The 27,643-nt window shown below is 48.0% G+C and overlaps 1 protein-coding gene and 1 long non-coding RNA gene across 4 annotated transcripts; both read left to right on the top strand.

Annotated features, from left to right (window-relative positions):
- Positions 1-12,941: 12,941 nt before the first annotated feature.
- LOC129707552 (uncharacterized) lies at positions 12,942-19,565 on the top strand. Of its 3 annotated transcripts, none has more exons than XR_008725198.1 (3): positions 12,942-13,354; positions 15,721-15,939; positions 19,093-19,565. It is a non-coding gene; the product is annotated as an uncharacterized LOC129707552 (long non-coding RNA). The 3 variants fall into 3 exon arrangements; XR_008725199.1 differs by having other exon boundaries at positions 12,943-13,333; XR_008725200.1 differs by lacking the exon at positions 12,942-13,354 and adding an exon at positions 14,802-14,845.
- Positions 19,566-24,552: 4,987 nt separating this feature from the next.
- Positions 24,553-27,256, top strand: LOC129707551 (vesicular inhibitory amino acid transporter). The gene is made up of 2 exons (XM_055652689.1): positions 24,553-25,335; positions 25,800-27,256. The coding sequence occupies exons 1-2, from the start codon at positions 24,925-24,927 to the stop codon at positions 26,985-26,987; spliced, it is 1,599 nt and encodes a 532-aa protein (XP_055508664.1). The 5' UTR covers positions 24,553-24,924; the 3' UTR covers positions 26,988-27,256.
- The last annotated feature ends 387 nt before the right edge of the window (positions 27,257-27,643 follow it).

Below are 27,643 nucleotides of genomic sequence, written 5' to 3'. Positions count from 1 at the left end.
TTTGTGTTTTGTGTCCTAGTCTGCCCAATCAAATTCTACATGAGTACAATCACACACACTCAGAATAGTGTACAAGAGTGTAGTGGATATTAGTAGATCCTCTTCAGGAACAGTGGGCAGAGAGTCGCCATGTTCCAGCCCCATCTTGCAACTTCCGAGTCTCTGTAGAGTCAGATCTTCGCCCAAGGAGATGTGCGGTTTCTTATTTCCCCCCCGTTAAGGCTGGGTGTGGTGGCGACACTGGGTGGGTGAAGTAGGGGTGGGCCTGTCCCAGCGCCATGCCCAACATCAGCCCCTTCTACCACCGCTCCGTGCAGCTGCCGCAGGCTGCGATCCATCCGCTTGCTCACCCGCCCGGCTGCAGTAGGGCCTCCCGCGGGCACCTCCACCAACACCGCCCGCCCACCGCCAACACCACCAACACCTCCACCAACACCTCCACCAACACCACCCGCCCACGACCACCTCCACCAACACCACCTCCACCGGCCACCACCCGCCCACAACCACCGCCCAGACCTCCGCCCATGACCACCGCCCACGACCACCAGCCACACCCACCGCTCACCGCCAACACCACCTCCACCAACACCACCGGCCACCACCCGCCCACAACCACCTCCTGTCCACTGCCTCCACCCACAACCACCAGTCGAGGGAACAAACGTCAATACAAGAGATTGCTGAATCTTGCTGAACTGATTTAAAGTCAGTGGATTATTCCGCTGCTTTGCCACTGAATGTCAACTCTGGGCCATTCTTGTACATGACGTTCAAACTGTTGCTGATATTCTCTGTGATACGTCTCTGAAAATTGCATTTGGTGGGATTTCTATTGACTATTCTAGCGGCCAGTTTGATCGTAGCCTGACACCAATTCCAACATGGTTTGTAAAACACTTGGTGATTTTTCGTCCCTTAATTTGAGGCCAACTCTATTACAGACTTATCATTGGCCAGATAACCTGAAACAAACAGTGGATTAAAACATTTTGATAATCACTTCTCAGTTAGTCATTTAGCAAAAATCCTTGGGAGCCAAAACATGTTAATGAAATACATTTAGTTCTCTTCTGGAATGGTTCAATCTATTTCCACATTGCAGCCCACGTTGATAGATTTTGCAAGATATAATTAGAACTTATAACAGATGTCTATTGAAGAATAAATTGTTCACCATGGGGGTGTCCCTATTTCAGTATCAGCCTTGCATGGGTTTGATTGTACATGGGACTTCATTGCATAGTATCTATCAATGCACCAGCACCCCCTTTATTACTGGCTCCATTATAAATATTCTTCCCATTATGTCTTGGACTTTGCAGATAAAATTTGTACTTTATGGTGCAGTATAATTTAAAACAAAATCTTTGACATTATCTCAAGGTTCGATACAATATTGTGTGTTTAGAGGTTCATGCTTTGGAAAAATAAAAGACCATCTGTAAAGATGATGAGTGTTGATGGTGTAAAATGCAATCTCTTACATACCTACTACTGGCCAGTAAACGACACAGTCAATGATAGAGCATTGGAGAGAATAGTAGAACTGGGAGTACATGGACACACTGATCTGTTTTGTAGTCAATGCCTACTATGTTCTGTGTGCTGAAGCAAAGCAAGAATTTCATTGTCCTGTCAGGGACACATGACAATAAACTCACTTGAACTTGAACTTGAGGTGCAGGGGTTCGCTGGACATCGGGTGGACAGAATGGTAGGTGCTGAGTACAAGTGTTGGGATATCGTAATACAACTGTACAAGTTTTTGGTGAGACCACCTTGGGACAATGTGTGCAGCTCTGGCTGCCCAGCTACAGGATGGATGTTATTCAGTTGCAAAGGATGCTGAACAAATCCACCAGGATGTTCCCTGGGCTTACAGGCTTGAGTTCTTGTGATAGGTTGGATAGGCTGGGACATTTTCTTTGCAGCATAGGAGGCTGTGGGATGACGTTATTGAGGTGTACAAGACCACGAGGGGCACGGTTAAAGTGAACGATGAGAGCTTTTCCCCCCAGGGTACAGGAATCTAAAATTAAATATTTGAAAGCGGTGTCGCAGCTAGATTGGATAGTGAAGAAGGTTTGTCTCATGCTGGCCTTTATCAGTCGGGAAATGGTAACTAGACACATAATGCTGGAGTAACTCAGTGGGACAGGCAGCATCTCTGGAGAGAAGGAATAGGTAACATTACGGGTCGAGATCCCGGTCACCCTGTTATATGAAAGATGCAATTCAGCTGGAACGAAGGAAGAGAAGAGGGATCTATCACATAGAGCTGTATAAAATCATGAGGGGAGCTTTTGTACTTTCTGCCTGATGGGAGAAGGGAGAAGAGGGAATGAATGGGGTTTGAGTGGTCCTTGATTAGGTTGGCAGTGTGAAGTGTAGATGGAGTCAATGGTGAGTGCCTGGTCTGTGCGATGGACTGGGCTACATCAACAACTCTCTCCTATTTCTTGCCAAAGCTTACTTAAGGGGCCGATTGGCCTGTTCTCCTCCTGCTCCTTGTCTTTGTCCTGTAGACCTTCAATATGAAGCTTGGTATCGCCATTGCTTGGTTCTTTGATTTGTTGCCTCACAGTCTGGAAATTAGATGTTGTCAGGCCTGTTTGTCAGTGACAAATTGCCAGGCAGAGCAGAAACAACACACTGTCTGGCGACCTTTTACTGCGTTCCATGTGACACTGAAGTCCTTGCTGAAACAGGAGTTAAAGCTCCATCTCTCAGAAGTTCGATTGATGGCTGCTCTCTGTAATCATTGAAGAAACTAATCCCTCTCTTGTACAGAGTTGGCCAGTGACATCCCGACCTGACGCTGTTTGTGGTGTTTAACCAAGAGTTTCCATTGTGAAACCTATGGTGCTACAAACTACCAAAGTCAATGCTGAAAGAAGAGGTGCCTAAATGTGAAAGGCAGAAGGAGAGCTGTTCACCAAAGTAGATCCATGGGTTATGTTGCGATTGAACTTGGGTGGGAACAAATGCAAGTTTCCTCTCTTTACATGATTGGCCAAACTCCCTTTGTGATGTTGGCCAAGATAATAGTTTAATTTAGTTTAGTTGTTTATTGTCACATGTACCGAGGGACAGTGAAAAGTCTTTGTTTGGCCGCTGTCCAGTCAAATAGAAGACTACATGAATACAATCAAGCCGTCCACACTGCACAGGTGCAACGTTTATTGTAAGATACAAGATCTCTAAAAATAGTTCAAACAGTCTGTCGTAAACACAGAACAGTTTCAGAGCAATGGGCTTGAACTTGTATTTTTTACAGCATGCATCGTATGACTTTGACTATTGCAGTGACATTTTGAAGGAAAGAGCGTTCACGTCGCGGCCCTGTGTCCACCACCACGCACAATAAGGACAAGAAGCAACAAGGCAGACACCATTGCGTGCAGATGCCGAGACGTGTGTCCAGCTCTGGCTGAACAACTTCTAATCTTGTGTGTGGACTCGATAAGAAGAAGATTTTGCTACAGCAGGTTGGGTTTTAGCAGCAGCTCTAGATATTTCTGATGTGAATATTAGATGTTTGAATTGGTTTCCATGGCGTTAAACAGAAGAGTTACAACAACAGCCACATATATTTACACATGGAGTCTCCAGAGGTAACTGGGTGTAACTATTGGAAATATGTTGAAGCATTGGCGATTGGAAGATTTTACATCAACCAATTCTGCCTCAGGTGGAGGCCAGGTTCTCTGGATACTTTCAAGAGAGAGCTAGATAGGGCTCGTAAAGATAGCGGAGTCAGGGGATATGGGGAGAAGGCAGGAATGGGGATTACTGATTGGGGATGATCAGCCATGATCACATTGAATGGTGGTGCTGTCTCGAAGGGCCGAATGGCCTCCTCTTGCACCTATTGTCTATTGTCTTTTGTCAACCAGAGAGTGGTGAATCTCTGGAACTCTGTGCCACAGAGGGTAGTTGAGGCCAGTTCATTGGCTATATTTAAGAGGGAGTTAGATGCGGCCCTTGTGGCTAAGGGGATCAGGGGGTGTGGAGAGAAGGCAGGTACGGGATACTGAGTTGGATGATCAGCCATGATCATATTGAATGGCGGTGCAGGCTCGAAGGGCCGAATGGCCTACTCCTGCACCTAATTTCTATGTTTCTACGTTTCTAACCAATGCCACGTATTCCGATGGCAATGGCAACACTTCAGAAATGCAAGTTTCAATGAAAGTAGATCAGCCATGACTGAATGGTGGAGGAGACTTGATGGCCCGAATGACCTAATTCTGCTCCTTGAACTGATGAGCAAGGATATTATTTGACGAAAAACAAAGACACGACCAGCAACATTCTTGTCGACGGGGGAAATTCTGCAATGCTTTCACTTTGTCATGCAATCCCCGTCCTGCCCGTCACAGCCTGCCTCTCTCCCTTTTCCATTACACACTTGAGTGAGCTGAGAATGAGTGAAGTTTGATTTTCGAAAATAAGGTAATTAATTGACTATCAAGGATGAATGCAAGGCGGCCGCGGCTCGCTGTAAACTGCGGCGAGCGCGGCTCATTTGGAAGGCGGCCAGTCTAACTAGTAGCATCATTATGGAGATGATCAGCTGTCTGTGGCAATCACAGCCTCTGCTTCCAGTCGATAACGGCATCTGCCGGGATGTGACACCGGATGCAGCGATGATGGAGAATTAGATTTATCTTCCTTGGGCAGCAATGAAAATAAAACGATAAACAGTGTTCAGTGGGGGCAGTTTGATGCCGGCCATAAATACATCAACATTCATTAAAAAAAAAAAAAATCCAAATCTTCTCTCCGCCCCGAGTCCCAAGCCGTGAATTGAAGCCTCTTCTGCTGCCCACACACACCCCCCATTGCCGTGGTGATCCCGAGTAGGATCAGGAGTACTCCCGAAGGCAAATTGTTAGACATTGATTCAAGATGAATTGTACTCTGGGCGAATGGAAGGAGCGACAAATGAAGCAATTCATGATTATTCAGATAGAAAATGCATCAAATCCATATATGACATGGAAATATGAAAGCACATTGCAACATTCAATCTCTGCCAAGCGACCGCCTCTTCCTTTCTTCTCCCCCCCCCCCACTCTCACATCAGTCTGAAGAAGGGTTTCGTCGCCTATTTCCTTCGCTCCATAGATGCTGCTGCACCGGCTGAGTTTCTCCAGCATTTTTGTCTACCTTCGATTTTCCAGCATCTGCAGTTCCTTCTTAAACTTCTTAACCGCTGGCATCTATTTCTCTCCAGAGAACATTCAGTTTCCATACACGGCACCACGTGGGGCCAGTGTTATTCAGTCCATAATGATAGTGGTGTTAGAGAGTCTGAAGACGGGTCTCGACCCAAAACATCACCCATTCATAAGGTCATAAGGGATAGGAGTAGAATAAGGCCATTCGGCCCATCAAGTCTACTCCGCCATACAATCATGGCTGATCTATCTCTCCCTCTTAACCCCATTCTCCTGCCTTCTCCCCATAACCTCTGACACCCGCACTGATCAATAATCCATCTATCTCGGCCTTAAAAATACTTTGCCTCCACCGCCTTATGTGGCAAAGAATTCCACAGATTCGTCACCCTGTGACTAAATAAATGTTTCTTCATCTCCTTCCTAAAAGAACGTTCTCTAATTCTGAGGCTATGACCTCGAGTCCTAGACTCGTCCACTAGTGGAAACCATTCTATTCTATAACATTCCTTGAGATGCTGCCTGTCCCGTTGAGTTACTCCAGTATTTTGTCTTTATCATGGGGGTGAACCAGCATCTGCAGTTTGTTCTTACACAGTGTTCGAGAGTGCTAGACAGTTGTTTTATTCCAGGTAGTGTTTCGCTTCCTTCATTCATCATTGGGTTGGTTGTTGATAGAAGATATTTCAAGGATAAATATTTCCAATGTCTCTATAATCTTAGCCCATGTTATTAAGACAGAGAGCTTGAAGTTCCTTGGCATTATTATTACCAAGGATCTGTCATGGACTAACCATATTGAAGCAACAGCCAAGAAGACACACTGGCCCCTCCAATCCCAGGAGGCTGAGGAACTTCAGCATGACTCCAGTGATTTTTACAAACCTCCACAGATGCACCACTGGAAACGCAATGTCTGGTTGCAGTTTGGGAACAGCTCTGCCCAAGACCACAAGAACTTGCAGAGAGTTGTGGAGCTAACCCAGTCCATCTCACAGAGCAGACTTCCCATCATTGACTCCATCTACACCTCACGTTGCAGACAATATTATTCAAAGACTTGTCCCACCCCAGTCATTCCATCTTCTCTCCACTCCCGCCGGCAGAAGGTACAGAAGCTTGAAAGCGCGCACCACCAGACTCAGGGACAGCTTCTTCCCCTCTGTTATCAGGCTTGTGAACGGCCCTTCCATAAGCTAGGGTACTGTCCGATTCACCTCTACCCCATTGTGGACATTGGACTTTGTCTGTGGAACTGATGCGCTACAATGTTGAGAACTATATTCTACTCTCTGTATCTTCTCCTTTGCTCCACCTATTGTACTTGAATTTGACTTATTTTTTTAATGTTTGGTATATCTGACCTGATTGGATAGTATGCAGAACAAAGCTTTTCACTGTACCTCGATACACGTGACAATAATCAACGTACATCTAGTAATGTTTCAATGAGTTCAGGTTCACAGAATAACACATATTTGTGTCGTGGTGTGGGCAGTCACTATTGGACAGAATGGATTGACATTTAGATATTTTATATATACGCTGTTACTGAAACATTGTGAATGTTTCAAATAAAAACATTTCTGGACAAGTATTTTCAATGCTTGTTCACAAGGTGTGATCACAATACTACATCTGCATATTAGTGTCGGGTCATGGGTGGGGAGTTCCCCCCGCCACGGGGACCATGTAATCCCGTGCTACCTGCTCCATGGTCGAAGATAGTTGGCGACTAAACCGTCTCCCCCACCTGGTTTGCCAGGTGAAGAGGGGGCTGTGGACCCCCAGCAGGACCAAACACAGGACCTGTTAAAGTGCGGATGAGCTCCTAGCGAGCCAACAGCCATCCACACTTCAGTGGAATGTTGCGATCAATGTCGTACACGGCATTGTAAGGCAATGAGCCCGTTGGTGGTTTCGATGATGATGTTGATGATGATGTATGAGTGTATATAACGGGCTCACCATTCAACATTTGGTTGGCAGCAGCTGTAACAAAGAGGTTGAGCCACGTATCGTTGTGAATCCTAATGCCCGGTGTGTTACCATTGTCAGTGAGACTGGACCTCCTATAAATACTTTGTCAGCACAGTCAAAGGCTCACATTGATCCCACTGTGAAGAGTATTTCATTGGAATTATAAAACTGCACAATAATATGTGTCAGTATAGCAGAGAACTTTTGAATAATAGTGCAGAGAACCCTAGCGAATGTAATGTAATTGATTGATTATTGATTGATTTCAAGTGGTCAGGCTGGCTTTATTGTCATCTGCACTGGTGCTGTGAGGTGGAGGAACAATGAAAGTCTTGCTCGTGGCAGCAACACAAGCACATAGATCACAGAAACACTAAATAATACATAATGATGATGTATGAGTGTATATAACGGGGCCTGAGAACTTTGGACATTGCAGTCTTCAGGGAGGAAGCGGCCGCTTCAGTCCAGGCCGCTGAAGAATGTTCACCCGACGCCGATGATCCGGCTTCGCGGCAGGAGGGCCTGAGAACATCGAGTTGGCTGAGGAGGCCACATATAGACCCCGACCTCGGGTGGACTATGAGGTGGAGAACTGGATATTTTTAGTGCCTTCCCTCACAGTGAATTCTGCTGTGGGGGGACGTTTCTTGTTGATTTCTATAGTGTACTGTTCTGTGTCTTTTTTTTCTTTTTCTCTTTTTTGTTTTGTATGGATTTATTGACATTTGATCTGTTCAATTAATTTAATCAATCTCTGTAAAGCACTTTGGTTCAAATACTGGTTTTATTGAAAAGTGCTATATAAATAAACATTATTATTATTATTATTATAAATTACACACAAAGTACACGCACATTCGAAAAAAGAAATGTGTGTAAATGATTAAACAAGTCCTTGGGAGTGCAAGAGTTGGCTTGCAGTGTTTTGTTGCTGAGGTAGGATTGGGGTTGTGTGGGTCGGTTCAAGAACCTGATGGTTGTAGGGAAGTAGCTGTTGCTGAACCTGGTGGTGTGGGACTGGAGGTTTCTGTTCCTCCTGCCTCACTAGCCGTGAGAAGAGGACACGGTCTGGATGGTGGGGGGGTCCGTGATGATAGATGCCGCCATCTTGAGGCAGCGCCTGGTGTCGATGCTCTCGATGGTGGGAAGGGCAGTCTCCGTGATGGACCAGGCTGAGTCGACCACTATCTACAGCCTCGTGCCTTCCTCTGTTGGAGTTGCCGACTCAGGCCGTGATGCAACCAGTCAGGATCTACAGTGCATCTGTTGAAATCTGCTAGAATATTCAGTGAACGCTGATTCTCTTTAAACCTCTAAGAAAAATAAGTTGGTCTTCATTTTGGTGGAAACCAGAGTCTTGATTTGACAGTACACAAAAATGCTGGATAAACTCAGCGGGTGCAGCAGCATCTATGGAGCGAAGGAAATAGGCAACGTCTCGCCCCGAAACGTTGCCTATTTCCTTCACTCCATAGATGCTGCTGCACCTGCTGAGTTTCTCCAGCATTTTTGTCTACCTTCGATTTTCCAGCATCTGCAGTTCCTTCTAAAACTCTTTATTTGCCAATATGTGTACCGGCACCTCTAAAATATTACATTCCAAAACTTAGGAAAAAAGTTATTAAAAGATTCTGCAGCTTACTAGAAAACGTGAATGCTGTATTAATCATTTGCCAGTCATTCTATTTCAACTTAAGGTGAGCATCTATTCCAGAGACACCAGGAGATACCTTAATGTTTCTGCATTTGTGAGGCAATCAATAGTTTAACAGAACACTAAAAGTGTTTGCGTTAGTAAACTCTGAGAGGGGAAGCGCTGTGTCGATGGTGATGCCAGTAGATGTTGTGACATCTTCAGACACTGAGCTGTTGTAAAAATCGAGTCGAGGTGTGAGGAAAATGCTGTCACTAGATCGATGCATGCCTGGGACAATCCATAACCTGTGAACGCAGTGCATGGCTGAGTGGACCTTCTGTGTGAAACTGCCACATATTGAACCATTTGACAGGAAGAAACTAATGTGTTCCATCCACACCCCTTGGATTAGAGTCACGCACTCCGATCACCTCTGGGGCCACCTCGTAATGGCATCAGGGTGCTCTGCAAAGTCTTGAAATGAAATGATGATCCTGGATAATGGGGATGAAGTGCCCTCACAAAAGTGAAAGTGTGTTTACACCCAGCAGAGCTAGAGTGCCTGAATCCATGGTGCTGGCTGTAAGGTGTTGCCTCTGTATAATTGTCATCCAGCTCAGGTAAGATGATTGTGTAACACGTTTAGGACAGAGAAACGACTTGCAAACACACACTGTGACAGCAGTCAGCCTGACTCAATGTGTTGAGCAACACAGTTTTCATTTCTAGCCTCAGCAGTCAATAGACAATAGACAATAGGTGCAGGAGTAGGCCATTCGGCCCTTCGAGCCAGCACCGCCATTCATTGTGATCATGGCTGATCATCCCTAATCAGTACCCCGTTCCTGCCTTCTCCCCATATCCCCTGACTCCACTATCTTTAAGATCCCTATCCAGCTCTCTCTCGAAAGTATCCAGAGAACCGGCCTCCATCACCCTCTGAGGCAGAGAATTCCACAGACTCACCACTCTCTGTGAGAAAAAGTGATTCCTCGTCTCCGTTCTAAATGGCTTACCCCTTATACTTAAACTGTGGCCCCTGGTTCTGGACTCCCCCAACATCGGGAACACGTTTCCTACCTCTAGCGTGTCCAAACCCTCAATGTGAATGTTGTCTGTCTCATGCGCCCTGTATAAACCACAATGGCACAATAAATTATATTTAAAATATTGTGAAATATGAACACAGAACATATAGCAGTACAGCAGAAACACGGGCCCTTTGGCCCACAAAGCTCATATTCAACATGATGTCAAGTCTGAGTGCTTAGTATGGCTGTATGGTGATGAGTTTCACTGTCATTGGTATACGTGTCAATAAACACACCTTGAATCCTTGATATTAGTTTCAGTTTAGTTTATTGTCACGTGTACTGAGGTACAGAGAAAAGCTTCTGTTGCATGCTAACCAGTTAGCAGAAAGACAATACATGATTACTCATCACCGACTCATCACCCACACCAAATCCTGGCATCACATCACTCCAGTCCTCAAACAACTTCACTGGCTTCCCATCTCCCACCGGATCACCTACAAAATCCTGGTCCTCACCTACAAAGCCCTCCACCATCTGCCCCCCCCCCACATATCACTGACCTCCTCTCCCCCTACCAACCCTCACGGTCCGTCAGATCCACATCAGCCGGTCTCCTCTCCATCCACAAGTCCAACCTCCGCAGTTTTGGGGACAGAGCCTTCTCCAGGGCAGCTCCCAGGCTCTGGAACTGCCTCCCCCAACTGATCCACAATTCCGTGTCCCTCACCATCTTCCAGTCCCGCCTCAAGACCCATCTCTTCACCTCTGCCTATCCTTAGCCCCACGTCCCCCTCCCTTTTCATCTGTGCATTAATTGCCTCATACTGTGTTTTGTATTGAATTCTGTCTTTACTTTGTGTACTAGTCATGTCTCTACTATTTATTTCATTCCCCTTACATGTTTTTCCTCTACCTGCTAAATTTTTGTAAGGTGTCCTTGAGACTCTTGAAAGGCGCCCATAAAGAAAATGTATTATTATTATTATTACTTGATATTAGCAATTTCAGGAAAGTTATAATTTGCCTTATTGATAACACATAAAGCTTCTCATGTCATCGTGTCATTCTGAATCTTACAGGGCAATTTATTTTCAGTGATGCATCTTTTAAAGACCATTCAAATTAGATAAAAAATTATGTTTGATTTTGGGATGAGTCGGTTGAGCAGATTTACTGAGGAATCCTTCACTCTCTGTGTCATTGTCCAAGCCGGTAAAGGCCCGTCCTCCCCCCCCCCCCCGATCATGAGAATTCCAGGAGTTATCTGCTCAGATATGCCATGATGGATGGAAGCTACTGAGACGGATGCCGGCTCTGCCTACAAATGGTTCTGACAAGCGACCACAAACCCAACATTGTCTACGTGTTCCCGATCCCTATCAACAGCTGTCCTCTGCTTGCTCACTCATATTACATTAGCGGGCCTCAATTGAAATACAGTTAATTTCATGCTCTGCTGTCTTGCCTTCCCCTGTCTATGAGTAGCTGTGAGCGGCGAGATAACTCACACTGCCGGCAGCTGAGGGTCCTTAGAGGCCGCTTTCAATCAAGCCCGCACTTCCCCTTTCTCTGGCTGTCACTGGTTCCTTTTGTGGGAGTCTCATCATCCAGGCGACTAGTAATTAGAACAGGAAGAAAAAGAGGTTAATATTCTCAGACAAAGGGTGCATCTGAATTGCATCTTCCTGACACTTTCCCTACCAAGATAAGCACAAACCATTGTAGATTTGGGATAAATCGCGGTCAAATGTTACATTTTTAGTATTAGGCAATAGACGCAGGAGTAGGCCATTCGGCCCTTCGCACCAGTACCACCATTCAATATGTTCATGGCTGATCATCCAAAATCAGTACCCCGTTCCTGCTTTCTCTCCATATCCCTTCATTCCGTTAGCCTCTCTCTTGAATACATTCAGTGAATCGGCCTCCACTGCCTTCTGTGGCAGAGAATTCCACAGATTCACAACTCTCTGGGTGAAAAGGTTTTTCCTCGTCTAACGGGCCTACCCCTTATTCTTAAACTGTGCCCCCTGGTTCTGGAATCCCCAAACATGGGGAACATTTTTCTGCCTGTCCAATCCCTTAAGAATTGTGTATGTTTCTAGAAGATCCCATCTTATTACCACCGCGCTCGGGTAGATTTACAATACGACATGTCACTCCTGAAGATGCTCCGGCACTTGTGGCGAGGATTACAGTTGAGAAGGGAAGTCCCGGAGATGTGAAACGGTCTGTGTTTTATTTATTTAAATCTCTCTCTGCACAAGTGCAAACGGACGTGTTACTCGTGCGGGCGGGCCGTGAGCTGACGGGACGTGGAGAGAGTGCGGGTAGCCGGTGCATTCATTCCCTGCAATGTTTCATGTGTGTTCTGTTCACTAATTCCCCCCTTCCCCCCACACACACACGCCCCCCCCCCCCCCCCCCCTCCCCCCGCCTCTCCAGCGCTCCATGTCCCGCAGCGATTAACCGGGTCAGGCCGCTTTGTCCCGCTCCCGCTGCGAGCGCAATTGCCTTTTAAAACGACATTACCGGGCACTTCGTTACATTGTCACATTGCGCTCTCGGGCTGTCTCGGGGCGGGGGGGGGGGGGGGGGGGGGGGGGGGACGCGAGTGGGTTCAGCATGAGCGGCCCCGCCCGCCCTTACACACACCCCCACACCGCTCCACCTCCGGGGCGAGCACTTGCTCTCAGCCCCCTGCTCCTAACTTTAAATCCATGCCCCAAATAGTATTTCACAATATTACCATCCCAGCCGCATGGATATCGACCTCTCTACCTTCAAGTAACCCCTGCTTTCCCTCTCTCTCTCTCTCCACCCCCTCCCCTTTCCCAGTTCTCCCACCAGTCTGTGACTATCCCTCTGATCACGTTGTATCTCTAGATAGACACAAAAAGCTGGAGTAACTCAGCGGGACGGGCAGCGTCTGTGGAGAGAAGGGATTAGTGACGTTTCGGGTCGAGACCCTTCTCCAGACTAATGTTCTCTATGTTTGCTTCGTTGTGGCTTCTCCAAACTAACACTGGGGGGTGGGGGGGGGGCTCACAAGCCGCGTTCCCGCTGATCAACGCGCGTCCAGCGAACACCAGCGGCGACTCTGCAGCAACAGGTTGGGCGAGGACTCGCGTCTTCAGCGCTCGCAGCATCTGTGGAGTTGACCGTGACCCCCCCGTGAAGACGGCGACGTGTGCCAGACCCGTGGTCCCACGCCGCACCCATGGCACTGCTGTAGACAGTTGGCCACGGGGTTGTCCCGGGAGAGGCGGCGTCTCACTGAAGGACATTCTGATCGCAGTGCGCGCTGTAGTCGTGTGCAAGACGGGCTGGGCTGATCTTGAAGATGCAAGACTCGCCGCCTCTGTGAACCCCCCTGATCCTTAGAGGGAGTGGTCAACAGAGTGACATTGGGCAGCGGCTGTTGCCGACGGAGAGATGTGAAAGTGTCGTCGGCTCCTGCGCCGGGTGAAGTTTGCGGAAGGAGTTCCCTGGTAACTGGACGCGCTGGGGAAGTGAGTGAAGTGAGTGAGTGTGAGTGAGTGGGTGGGTGAGTGAGTGAGTGGGTGAGTGGGTGGGTGAGTGAGTGAGTGAGTGAGTGAGTGAGTGGGTGGGTGAGTGAGTGGGTGAGTGAGTGGGTGGTGAGTGAGTGGTGGTGAGTGAGTGAGTGAGTGAGTGAGTGGAGTGGGTGTGGTGAGTGAGTGAGTGAGTGAGTGGGTGGGGTGAGTGAGTGAGGTGGGTGAGTGAGTGAGTGAGTGAGTGAGTGAGTGAGTGAGTGTGGTGGGTGAGTGAGTGAGTGAGTGAGTGAGTGAGTGAGTGAGTGAGTGAGTGTGAGTGAGTGACGGTGAGTGAGTGAGTGAGTGAGTGAGTGAGTGAGTGAGTGAGTGGGTGAGTGAGTGAGTGAGCGAGTGAGTGAGTGAGCGAGTGAGCGGGTGAGTGAGTGAGTGAGTGAGTAAGTGGGTGAGTGAGGTGGGGAGGGCGAGCAGGGCTGGGATCCGAACCCGTGGCGGCCGGTCCTCGCACGGGACACCGGATCCGCGGCACGACCCGAGTAAAGTGGCGGCGGTCAGTTGCAACTTGCGGTGAATGAATAATCCGGTGTGGGAGCGGATCAGGGGCAGGCGAGGCAATTGAAATCGAAGATAGACACAAAATGCTGGAGAAACTCAGCGGGACAGGCATCATCTCTGGAGAGAAGGAATGTATGATGTTTGGGTTCGAGACCCATATTCAGGACTGAGCCGTGTCCCTGTGTCTGTTGCCTCGTGTGTTGGTCAAGTTTTAGTTAGTTTGATATTATTTTCTTTAAAACTAAAAACTATTTCAAAAATATAAAAGTAGATAAAACTGAATTAAATGATGAGAGGCGCGGAGAGAGCAGGCACGCGGGACATTGTTTGGCAGCTGTGGAAATGGCAAAGACCAGAGGGCATAGGTTTAAGGAGAGGGGACAAAGTTTAAAGGAGATGTGTGGGGCAGGATGTTTTTTACAGGGGGGGGGGGGGGGGGGGGGGGGGGGGTGTCTGGATCGCGCTGCCAGGGGAGGCAGATGTGATGGTGGTGTTGAAAGAGATGGGCATGTAGGGAATGGAGGGATATGGATCACACGCAGGTGGAGGAGACTAGTCTAACTTGGTGCCACTGTGGGCCGAAGGGCCTGTACTGTACTGCCCTGTGTTCCATAAACAAATGACACCTGTTACCATAAACTCTGAATGACGTTTCGGGGCAGTGAGGGGGGGGGGGGGGGGGGGGGGGGGGGGGGGGAATCTTTGAGATGAACCTGTTACCTGTTGCGGTGTGATACAGGTAAAACCTGGTGCGTCAGGCGGGATTGTGGCGCCGCTACTTAAGTCCGCGATGTACGTTTGTTTACGTGAGATGTCTGTCGAATTGTCATCTCAGTAAAGACAGGCAAGATTGCAATGCCACTCGCGTGCAGTGGGGTCGACGTGGCGGCTCAGGTGGATCGGCCGACGGAATTCTGACCTGAGAATCTTCGCCAGGTACACGGGTAGACCGGCATCCAGGTAGCCAGGTAGACCGGCATCCAGGTAGCCAGGGCCACTGGAGAAGCGGGCGAGGCTACCTGCTGCTCCACATATTATAGTTCTATTTTACTTTTAGTCTGAAGTCTGAAGAAGGGTCTCGACCCAAAACGCCACCCATTCCTTCTCTCCAGAACTGCCGCCCGTCCCGCTGAGTTACTCCAGCATTTTGTGTCTAACTTCGATTTAAACAGTTCACTCCTACACCAAGCCGAATCCTCGCGTTTTCTAAATGAACCCCGTGGGCGCTTTAGAAACCTCCAGATGGTCCCGGGGAACTAGACAATTGGACAGATACACGGATAGGACAGGTTTAAAGGGACGATAGATACAAAATGCTGGCGTAGCTCAACGGGACAGGCAGCATCTCTGGAGAAAAGGAATGCGCGACGTTTCGGGTCGGGACCCTTCTTCAGTTGTTTAAGGGGACACGGGCTCGTGTAAATGGGGCATGGTGTTCAGCATGGAGCAGTTGGGCCGAAGGGCCTGTTTCCGTGCCGTACCGAGTCCAGAGCTGCACCGGGTAACTGGGGGTTGGACAAGGAGGTAGAGTCATTTACAGTCTCCAACACCTGCCTGGCCAAGCACTTTGGGGACCAGAGAATAACACCGTTTACATTGACTTATTGATCCGTAACTAGGCGGCAGTTTGGGGAATTCAAGTTTAGCTGAAAGAAAACAAATCAACCTATTTTTCGATCGATAGACATTTCGATGAACTCGGCATCTGTGGTTAGACTGAACTTGAGATCACTGCTCAAGGCAAATGTTTCTTTATCCCCTGTGCCACGTCCCATCATCACGCTGATGTTTTGTGCTTTGTTTATTGGTAGCCAGTTACATTTGGATCCCGTGATTATGGAACGTGTAGGAAGGAACTGCAGATGCTGGTTTACACCGAAGATAGACACAAAGTGCCGGAGTAACTCAGCGGGACAGGCAGCATCTCTGGAGAGAAGGGTTTGGCCCAGATTGCAGGATTGTTGGGTTTAGAGGAGATCTCCAAACTAGCTTCGCTTGTCGCTGCGATAAGAACAACTCTTCCGGTGCTGGTGAGTAGAGGCCGGTGATAGGAACAAATGGCCATTGTGTTGTGGTTTCTACCAATGACCACTTGGAACAAGATTATCACAGCGCGGAGCTGCCGATGCACAGTCTGACAACTCGATCACCGGGTCTCGCGTTCTGCACGACATGGCAGCATCTCTGGAGAGAAGGAATGGGTGACGTTTCGGGTCGAGACCCTTCTTTCAGACTAGCAGGGGAAAGGGAAACGAGAGATATAGACGATGATGTAGAGAGATAGCGAACGGCTGCCAATGGCCTGCTCCCTTTATCTTTAATTCGTTAGTTCTTTATCCCATCACATCACCCTCTCCCGTCTCCCTCAGTCTGAAGAAGGGTCTCGACCCGAATCGTCACCCATTCCTTCTCTCCAGAGATGCTGCCTGTCCCGCTGAGTTACTCCAGCACTTTGTGGCTATCTTCGAGAGAAAAGTTCCGTGTTATAGCGAAAGATTACATTACTAATACTTGACCTCCTCTGTGTATACAATTGGCGGGATTTTAAACAGATTGTTACGATAGATCATCTTTGCAACAATCGAACAAAACACGTTAACAATTGATAAATATGTTGGAAAATGTTTAGTTATTTTGGTGAAATGGAATGTGTTATTTTACACCTGCTGCCGGCTGGGAAAGAGGACACGACATTAGCCCGTTTTTCATGAACAATTTCCTACTTGCTGGTGTAATTTGCGTGTGTGTGTGTATATATATACAATGGGTTGGAAGGAGGTAACTTTACCGTTCTGGGTGGATAATGGTTGGCAATGTATTATTATCATTAAAACTAAGACGATGTCAGCTTTATCAAAAGGTGGATTTATTTTATTAACTAAGAAGGAACACGTCTATTTGTTTTTGGATAAATATACTTCTCGATTTGTGTTCATTCCAAGTAATTTAGACTTAAAATCAGTATACATTTCATTATATACGTTTAAGAGAGCGGGTGAAACCTCGCCATGTAACGTGAAGTTACTTCTAACCACCAAGGTACCGTTGTTTCAGTATCTGATCCACGGATTATATGAATGGGACTTTATTAATGAATAAAGCATCAAGATGACTGGCATCTGGGACTCCGGCTGACCCAGACAGGATTTATTAAATTCCATACAATCTCACAGCGTTTGTGTGGTCTGAAGTATGAATACAAGGACACTACACCCGTAGACGAGTAATATATGTAATGGAGTGAAAGTACATCTATTTTGGAGGGCGCAGCTTTGCCTGGGAACAGCAACTAGTGCAACCTAGAGCCACCGAGTTACATCTCGTCTGCAGGAGCAGCTTGTAAACTGTCCCTTGCTGCAGGTCTATGTGATGGAGGTTCAACCAAGTTCCACTGCAGCGTTTCTGCACGTCCTGATGTTTTGTTCATGACTAGTTTGCTATTGGTTATGTGATGATTGGAGGATATTTAATTTTACTTTGCAAATAATTGCATTCTTTTGTTGGTCGTATCTCAGAAATTCTGTTTCCTCAGGGTTTTTTTCGTTGCCAAATTAGCATTTGGTGAAAACACCAAGTTTTACCTTGCTGGTGTTTGCACCAGGATAAAGATGGGGGCAGCCTTTCTGTAAGGTCTAAAAATGATAGGCAAGAAATACTATTGTAAAGAGGAAAATTAGTTATTTATGAAGAAGATGTCAGAATGTAAATGTTGTTATATAAAGATATTCTGTGCATTAGTGCCTGATTAAAAGAAAGAATTCCCATTTACGGTGAAGTGGCAAACTAAGGTTGTTGCCAGCTAGTCACAGCTAGTACAGTTTGTAAGTTTATGAATTAAAAAAAAAAAACCGTAGATGTTGGAAAGCGAAACTAAAAAGCATGAATTGGTCCAAACACTGCCCAGGCCAGGCAGTAACTGAGGGGAGAAGACACTTGGAAATTTTCCTTAACAAAAATGAAGAAATTATTTATCTTTCAAAAGCAAATTATAATCCATAAATATCCTCATTATTTTTGCCCAGTATATTTGCCCTGTAACCACAAAGAGAGAATTAAAGCTCCCTCTTCCTATTTCTTTCAATTACCATGATAACAATTTTGCAGAGGTTTTAAAATAATGATCTAGTTTGGACAAATTGTACCGAATAAAATTTGGCCCGTTTATTTTCATAATTTAAAACAATATCTGCACATAAACTTGAACAGTTTGGCCAAAGTACTATTTTCCACCTTCTGATGCAACGGGGAATGTGTTGGGCACCTACGTGTACTCAGCCCAATCATTCAAGCTGACTCAGGATCAGACATTAGACCTGGAAAATGCTGACTCTAGCAGAATGGAGAACAAAGGGCAAGAATGTCAATTCTTATTTATTTTCTCTGCCCTGTTACCTCTGTTAATGGAAAATATAGAACTCTCCCCGTGGGCACCAGTTGCTGATGGAATGTTGAAGAAACCAAAGGCCTAGCAACCTATGCACTGAAGTCCAGGCCATTATTAATTGAGGTTAGGTTAGAAAGCGGTGTTCACAGGAACACTTTATCTGCATCCAGACTACATCCGCTCGTGAATTCTACAATATATCGTTGTGGTTCATTGTTCAGTCGCCGGTGAATTTGACAATTAAATACTTTTGACCTGACCACTCATGTAGAGGGAGGTGTGCCCCTCACTCCCCCTCCCTCTCTCACTCACTATCCTCTTTACTCCCCCTCTCTTCTCCTCCCCCCTCTCCTCCACCCCCCCCTCTCCCCTCCTCCCCCCCCCCCCCCCTCCCCTCCCTCCCCCCCTCCATCCCCCTCTCTCCCTCCCCCTCTCCCTCCCCTCCTCTCTATCTCCCCCTCTCTCCTTCCCCTCCTCTCTCTCCCCTCTCTCACCTCTCTCTCTCCCCTCACTCTCCCCCCTCTCCCTCTCCCTCTCCCCCCCTCTCTCTCCCTCCCTCTCCCGCCCCTCCTTCCCTCTCTCTCCCTCCCCCTCTCTCTCCTTCTCCTCCTCTCCCCCTCCCCCTCTCTCCCTCCCGCTGCTATTTTCTTCCCATTCGGCGCCGCAAAGAGTTATTATCATTTACCCTTAGTAATAAGTAAATGAAAAGGCGAGTGTTGTGAAATACTGGTTTGGGGAGAATTATCAGTTGCGGTCGTTCCTTAAACCTACTCTTTTTACTCCCATTTACTTTCCGTAGAAATCAATTGACAGGAGAATTAATGTTTAAGAAGAAACTGCAGATGCTGGAAAAATCGACGGTGGACAAAAATGCTGGAGAACTCAGCGGGTGAGGCAGCATCTGTGGAGCGAAGGAATAGGTGACGTTTCGGGTCGAGACCCTTCTTCAGACGGAATAATCAAGATCTGTATGAAATTAAAATAAATATATAATTTTCTAAAAGAGAGCAGACACAATCGGGTTGGATATTTCTGGGGATATGGTTTGAATCCAGGTTGACATTAGTACCGAGGGAATAAATGTGTCTGTCTATTTGAATAAACCGCCCACTGCTCATTAACCAGGTGAATTTATCTTCAGTCCCGATCAGAAACAGCGTCTGTCCATTCCCTCCACAGAGGCTGCCTGACCCGCACAGTTCCTCCAGCACTTTGCGCTTTGCTCAGGAATCCAGCATCTGCAGTTCCTCGTGCCTGCAGCCTGAAGGTAAATTCGAGAAACTGCAGATGCTGGAGTCTTGAGCAAAGCGCAAAGTGCTGGAGGAACTCGGCTGGTCAGGCAGCCTCTGTGGAGGGAGTGGGCAGACGAGTGCATTCGAAAGCAAAACGAATGAATGAATGAATAAGTTTATTGGCCAAGTATTCACATACAAGGAATTTGCCTTGGTGCTCCTCCCGCAAGTGACAACCACATACAGTGACAGCTAGGAATGTCACATAAAACATTAATAATTAAACATTATTGATTAAACATGATATGTAAACATGGCTATACTTAAGAGGGAGTTAGATGTGGCCCTTGTACCTAAAGGGATCAGGGGGTATGGAGAGAAGGCAGGTACGGGATACTGAGTTGGATGATCAGCCATGATCATATTGAATGGCGAATGGTGCAGGCTCGAAAGGCCGAATGGCCTCTACTCCTGCACCTATGTTTCTATGTTTCTATGTGAATGAAAACACATCAATGTTCGCGTGGTCTAATTTCACCACCGACACATAGTTACTGATTCGGAGGTTTCTCCGACTAATCTGTCAAATTAGATTCCATAGAAATACATGTCACACTTCACTGTGAGGTTCGTTTGTGATTACGTTTTATAAATGCGAGTTCATGTTACATTGCAGATTTTAAAAACAAAACCCAGAGAAAGAGCTTATTTGTAAACCAGATACCCGCCAAGAAAATAAATACTCGAAGCTGCGTTATTTACAAAGAGCACCAACTCTGAAATGTGTAAAAGCGACAGCGTTTCACCGCGAGATTGTGGTTATTTCAGTCATTGCATTGAAACGAATTCCATTCCTCTCGCCCAGGAGCCGCTGACTGTGGTGAACATGTACAACATTGGAGCAGTCGCTGGGCGAGCATTTCTCTACATCATCACATATGTTAAAACATTAGGAACAAATAATATTAACGGCCTCGCAAAATATCACACGAATAAAGTCGCTTAAAAACCAACGTTTTCCTGCCTTCAATTTTAATTTCATACAATTTGAATTTTATTTTATAGCTAAAACGCTCTTCGCATTTATGTCTGCATTTAGTGTTGGCGTTGTATTCATTTTTAGTCACGCATTTTTGCATTTATCGAAAATATGACCTTCGCGTTTCAATGTATTTTCCGGCTGGACGTGACCCTGTTTTTCAATTTGCAACGTGGAATCTGTGCTGCATTTCACTTTCCTCGGGTCTTTGTTTGAAGGGTTTGGAACGAGGCTGAGCTGAGATATTGAGAACAAATTCCGTCTTCCTCGCGTGTGTCTGTCTGTCTGTCTGTCCCACTCGCCTGAAAGCGAACCGTTCGGCAGTAGAACTTCCGAGTAAATATATATGTATTTGTTGGACTTCGTGACATTCAGTGCGTCAGCGGCGATATCGCAGCGCACGGCCTGGCTTCTACTAGAATGGGATAATCGCAGCGGAATTTAAGCAAAATGAGGGAAAGCTCCGCTCAGAACCAGCGCACAATCTGTGACATTGATTCCAACATCTCCCAGCTAACGCTAGGAAAGTAAATACACCAAGGAGACGTGAATCTACTGCACGGAATAACCGGAGCGGTAACGGCTCCAAACTATCTGAATCAAACATTCCAAATAAATCCTTGTCTCTTATATTGTACGTGAGATTGTCACAGCTCGGCCAGCCCACCACTGTGCCCCAGGCGACTCGCATACCTGTGTAAACCGTGGTAGTTTTTCATAGAAGTCGATGTGATCCGTAGACTGACACGTCCCAGCGAATCCCCGGCCGGCGCCGCGCACAAACCCGGCGAGGGACACGGAGATTACCCCGGTATCTGCCGGTCTAAACCCGGACCTCTTTGTGTGAAGGTTCATCAGAATAACTCCATTCACACCGGCCCGGGTGAGGGGGAGAGGGGAGAGGGGAGAGGGGGAGAGGGGAAACATAGACAACAGGTGCAGGAGTAGGCCATTCGACCCTTCGCGCCAGCACCGCCATTCAATATGATCATGGTTGAACATCCACAATCAGTACCCCGTTCCTGCTTTTTCCCCATATCCCTTGATTTCTTTAGCCCTTAGAGCTTAATCTAACTCTCTCTTGAAAACATCCAGTGAATCATCCTCCATTGCCTTCTGTGGCAGAGAATTCCACAGATTCACAACTCTCTGGGCGAAGACGTTTTTCCTCATCTCAGTCCTAAATGGCCGACCCCTTATTCTTAAACTGTGACCCCTGGTTCTGGACTTCCCCAACATTGGGAATATTTTTCCTGCATCTACCCTGTCCAATTCCCTAAGAATTGTATCAGATTCCCACTCATCCTTCTAAATTCCAGCGAATACAAGCACAGTCGACCCATTCTTTCATCATACGTCAGTCCCGCCATCCAGGGAATTAACCTGGTGAACCTACGCTGCACTCCCTCAATGGCAATAATGTCCTTCCTCAAATTAGGAGACCAAAATTGCACACAATACTCCGCAAATTTAGAGATGTTACATTTAATTCCCTCGTCTAAATCGTTAATATATATTGTAAATAACTGGGATCCCAGCACCGAGCCTTGCGGCACCCCACTAGTCACTGCCTGCCATTCTGAATAGGTCCCGTTAATTCCTACTCTTTGCTTCCTGTCTACCAACCAGTTCTCTATCCATGTCAATACTCTACCCCAATACCATGTGCTCTAATTTTGCCCACTAACCTCTTGTGTGGGATCGCGTCAAAGGCTTTTTGAAAGTCCAGATACACCACACCCACTGGCTCTCACTTGTCCATTCTACTTGTTACATCCTCAAAAAAATCCAGAATATTAATCAAGCATGATTTCCCCTTCATAAATCCATGTTGACTCTGACCGATCCTGCCACTGCTTTCCAAATGCGCTGCTATAACATCTTTAATAATCGACTCAAGCATCTTCCCCACTACCGATGTGAGGCTGAGGTCTATAATTCCCTGTTTTCTATCTCCCTCCTTTCTTAAAAAAAAGTGGAGTTACATTGGCTACCGTCCAGCCCACAGGAACTGATCCAGAGTCGAGAGGACATTGGAAAATGATCATCAATACATCCACTGTCCCGCTGAGTCACCCGCTGAAGAAGGGTCTCGACCCGAAACGTCACCTATCCCTTCTCTCCATAGATGCTGCCTCACCCGCTGAGTTTCTCCAGCATTTTTATCTACCTTCGATCTTCCAGCATCTGCAGTTCCTTCTTAAACACTAATGCATCCACGATGACTGGGACCATCTCCTTGAGTACTCTGGGATGCAGGCGATCAGGCCTTGGGGAATTATTAGTCCCAACTTGGGGGGGGGGGGGGGGGTGGGAGAGGTGGAGAGGCGAGAGGGTGGAGGTGATTTCCAACTGAGCCCAGAGCTAGTGTAAAATATGCATAAATATTAATGGATTTAAGGAAAGACACTTTGATTTTTTTTAATTTCAAGGCATTTCGGAAAACTGTTTTATGGAAAAGTTGGGGGAAGGGTGGGGGGGGGGGGGGGGATAGGGGGGGGGGGGTTGAATTATTTAAGTCCCAGCGCCGAGCAGAAGAGCGGAACTATCCGAGTTTGTGAGTTACACACACGGCGGCTCAGCCTGGTCTGTTTCTTTGTGGAGTTTGCAAACACGCTCAACCCATGTGGGCTGCGAGGCGAATGTCAACACTGACTTCACCCGCTTTCCCGTGACTTCCGAAGTGGAAAGAAAAAAAGATCCAGACTGCTGGAGCAACTCAGCGGGTCAGTGAGGCAGCATCTGTGGAGAACATGGGTAGGAGATGTTTCTGGTTGGGACTAAGTGTCTAGGGACATAGACAGCAAATGTACAGACCGCGACGTAGAACGACATTTGCTGAAAGAAAGCCAAATGATCAAAGTCATCAGTGTGGAATGTGTCCGCTGCCGCTTTGACCTGTCCGTGTCTGTGCAAGATGTCTAACCGGGATTACTAAATCAGATATTCTGCATTTGCTGATATTTCACCCAATGAAGCGACGGTAATTCCCTCGACGATATCATGATGTGTTTTGTTGCCACCGGGGTTGAAGCGCGAGAGCAGCCGGACCCGGAGCGGACTCCGAGCCGTGGATCAGTAACGCCGGGAGCAGGCGGCACCGACTGCAACACTCGAACAGCCAAACTTCAGGAGTCAAGAGTGTTTTATTGGCAACACAACAACGACAATCTTACTCGCAGCCGTTTAACAGGCCCGCGAACACAAGGCACACAGATAATCTACAATATCTGCCAAGTTCCTGCTTACACTCTATATATTAAACACAAGATAAATGCCCCACAACGCGAGTACACCCCATATACTTAGTGTTACTGACCTCAGCGCGTTGGAGTTCACCGCTGAGGCTGAGAAATGAAATATGGGGATGTTGCGTTCTGTTGACTCAAGCAAAGGTAGGTTGGGACAGTTAACGCATAATTCTACACCCTTCCCCTCCCCCCCAACCTCTCACCCCCCCCCCCCCCCCCCAACCCCCTCCCCCCGATCCCGTCTTAAGAAATAAAATGAATGTCAAGGCAGTGGATTCATAAACCCCCTGCTCCGGCCAATGCGGCCAATCCGGCCAATGCGCCGTTCTCTTCCCAGCTGGAGTTAAGGCGAAGATGGACACAAAAAGCTGGAGTAACTCAGCGGGACAGGCGGCATCTTTGGGGAGAAGGAATGGGTGACATTTAGGGTCCAGACCCTTTCTTCAATCTGAGAGTCAGGGGAGAGGGGGACGAGAGATAGAGAAGGTGAATAGAATAAATCAAGGTGCTGCCGTTAGCGGCTGTACACCTTTGACATGTATGTAGCCCGGGTTGTCTTGTATGTCGCCCGGGGTTAGCGGATGGGTGCGGCTCTCTGGGTGGGCGCAGCGGGCCGGGCCGGGCCCCTCCCACGGGAGCGGGAGATGGGGTGGGGGGTGGGACGGGGGGGGGGGGGGGGGGGGGGGGGGGGGTGACGGAGACGTGCTCGGCAGCGCCATGCTCTGCGCTAACGCCGCCGCGTCCCCTCTCATTCGCCTGTCGGTGTGTGCGCGCTGGCAGCAACATCGCGGCGGCTTGTGGGCGGCACACAGTTGTGGAACAGACAGAGACTGACACACACACACACACACACACAGACAGACCCTGTGCCCGAGTCCCAGCCCAGTTCACACAGACAGTCTCTGGCGGTAAGATGCGCCACTATAACTCTGGCAGCTGCCATGGTCCGCGCTAACGCGCAGTGCAGCGGGAACTCGTACAGCGGGAAGTACAGATAGCAGTTTGGGGTTTGGAGCCAGCGCACATACATTAGCAGCACTAGTCCTTGCCTGTCTGCCTGTCTGCCTGCCGCAGCGACCCGCACCGACCCGCAACACAGCAGAGCAGCCATGGCGACGTTGATCAAAAGTAAACTGTCCAACGTGGCCACATCGGTGTCGAACAAGTCTCAGGCGAAGGTGAGCGGAGTGTTTGCCCGCTTGGGCTTCCAGGCCGCTACCAACGAGGAGGCGGTGGGCTTCGCTCAATGCGACGACCTAGACTACCAGTATCGGCAGGGGCTGCAGATGGACATCTTGAAGAGCGACGAAGAGTCCGGACAAGCGGGGGACGTGGGCCTCGGCGACAGCCACTATCAGCGGGACGGGGCCGGAGCTGCGGCCGGAGCAGCGGACGGAGCCGGGGTGGGTCTGCCCTTGTCCGTCTCCAAGGGCACCGAGCCGTGCACCGAGCTGGCGGCCCAGGACAAGCCCAAGATCACGGCGTGGGAAGCGGGCTGGAATGTGACCAACGCCATCCAGGTAAAGCTGCCCGCATCCCCCCACTTGACTCACCCAGCCCTGCCCACGCCTCACCCCCACCGGCCTCCGTCACCCCCCGCCCTCCGTACACCTTACCCCCACATCCCGGTCTGTCCGCCCGTAAACTCACTGCACCGGTTACTGGTCTAATTAATATCCCCTGATCGCGAACTAAATGCGTCCGAGCCGCGCCAGTGAAAACCCCAAGGGCCAATAACTATGCGGATAGGATTAATTAGCCCCATAAATAAACCACAAACAGTTAACATAATCCAATTAGAGATTAAATATAATATGTTCAATGAAACTGCAGTTATTTCTAAGTCAATATTCATCACAACTAACTTATTTCATACATTTAAACTGTAAACGCTTCGCCGCTGTAACAAACGGGCGACCAGTTTCTGGTCAAGGTTTAGCCGCTGGTGAGGGAGGGTTTGCTCATTTTGCCTGCTGTTTTTCAGGGTATGTTCGTTCTGGGCCTGCCCTATGCTATCCTTCACGGAGGCTATCTAGGATTATTTTTGATAATTTTCGCTGCTGTGGTATGCTGCTATACGGGGAAGATTCTGATCGCCTGCCTGTACGAGGAGAACGAGGATGGCGTGTTGGTCAGGGTGCGGGACTCGTATGTGGACGTGGCCAATGCTTGCTGCGCTCCCCGCTTCCCCAGGCTGGGCGGCAGAGTGGTGAATGTGGCTCAGATCATCGAGCTGATCATGACTTGTGTGTTATACGTGGTTGTAAGCGGCAATCTGATGTACAACAGTTTTCCCAACCTCCCCATCTCCCAAAAATCCTGGTCTATCCTGGCCACGGCCGTGCTGCTGCCGTGTGCCTTCCTGAAAAACCTGAAGGCCGTGTCCAAGTTCAGTTTACTCTGCACTCTGGCCCATTTTGTCATCAACGTCCTGGTCATCGCCTACTGCCTGTCCAGAGCCCGCGACTGGGCCTGGGACAAAGTCAGATTCTACATCGACGTGAAGAAGTTCCCGATCTCCATAGGCATCATCGTCTTCAGCTACACCTCACAAATCTTCCTGCCGTCGTTGGAGGGCAATATGAAGAGTCCCAAGGAGTTCCACAGCGTGATGAACTGGACTCATATCGCCGCCTGCATCCTCAAGGGGCTGTTTGCCCTGGTTGCATTCCTAACCTGGGCAGACGCGACCAAGGAGGTGATCACAGACAACCTGCCGTCCACTATCCGAGCCGTGGTCAACATCTTCCTGGTGTCCAAGGCGCTCCTCTCCTACCCACTCCCCTTCTTCGCCGCTGTTGAGGTGTTAGAGAAGTCCTTTTTCCAGGAGGGTCGGATTGCAATGTTTACTAATTGCTACGGGTCCGACGGTAAGATCAAGTCGTGGGGTTTGGCGCTAAGGTGCGTGTTGGTGGTTCTCACCTTGTTAATGGCCATGTACATTCCACACTTCGCCTTGCTCATGGGCCTAACCGGTAGCCTGACTGGTGCGGGTCTTTGCTTCCTGCTGCCCAGCTTGTTCCACCTCAAGCTGCAGTGGCGGCAGCTTCAATGGCATCATGTCTTTTTCGATGTGTCCATCTTTGTCATAGGTTCTATCTGCAGTGTGTCCGGTTTTATCCATTCCCTAGAAGGCCTGATCGAGGTGTATGACACCAACACAAGCGATTGATGATTTACGCGGGCATGTGTTTCTACTAGATAGACCTACACAACATTTCAGATAGTCGCCCATTGTTTTTATTTTGTGCAAAGCCTCAAAAAAATATGTTACTTGAAATGGTCAGATGTGACGTGACTGTGAAGAAAGCCGACAATTAGTGGATCACCGCATTGCGGCAATCCCAGCTCTCCTAAACCTACGTGATCTCATTGGAGATGGCAGGCCGGCCTCCGAGATACTTCCAGAACATTCCCCACACGCAGGGGGTGAGGGGGGGGGGGGGGGGGGGGGTAGCTACTATAACGCGCTTCCTGCCATTATAGGATCTCAACAGTGTGTGGGCGGGCGGGAGACCGAGGGAAGGGAGGCGTGTTAAATCCATGTTGAATATACGGATTGGGATTGGATGTGCTAACGCGGCCATTGTGTCATGATCTCGTGGAAGTGTTTTAAATCGTGTGTGTGGTGTGGTTGTACATGACGGAATGTAAAAAAAAAGTTTATCTTGAAGCATACATTGTGTAATATAAATATATATAAATATATATGGTCAATAAATGAGAATACTTAATTCAACCTCCTGGTATTATTTACAATGTCGAATTCGGCGGAATTACTCTCATTGTAACTGGCTGTTCAGTGAAGCGACATGGAAGGAACAGAAC

Source organism: Leucoraja erinacea, chromosome 21 (assembly GCF_028641065.1).
Source record: "Leucoraja erinacea ecotype New England chromosome 21, Leri_hhj_1, whole genome shotgun sequence".
Classification (NCBI taxonomy): domain Eukaryota; kingdom Metazoa; phylum Chordata; class Chondrichthyes; order Rajiformes; family Rajidae; genus Leucoraja; species Leucoraja erinaceus.
The sequence above is the reverse complement of the archived record's forward strand: the minus strand, read 5'-3'. Positions and strand labels throughout refer to the sequence as shown.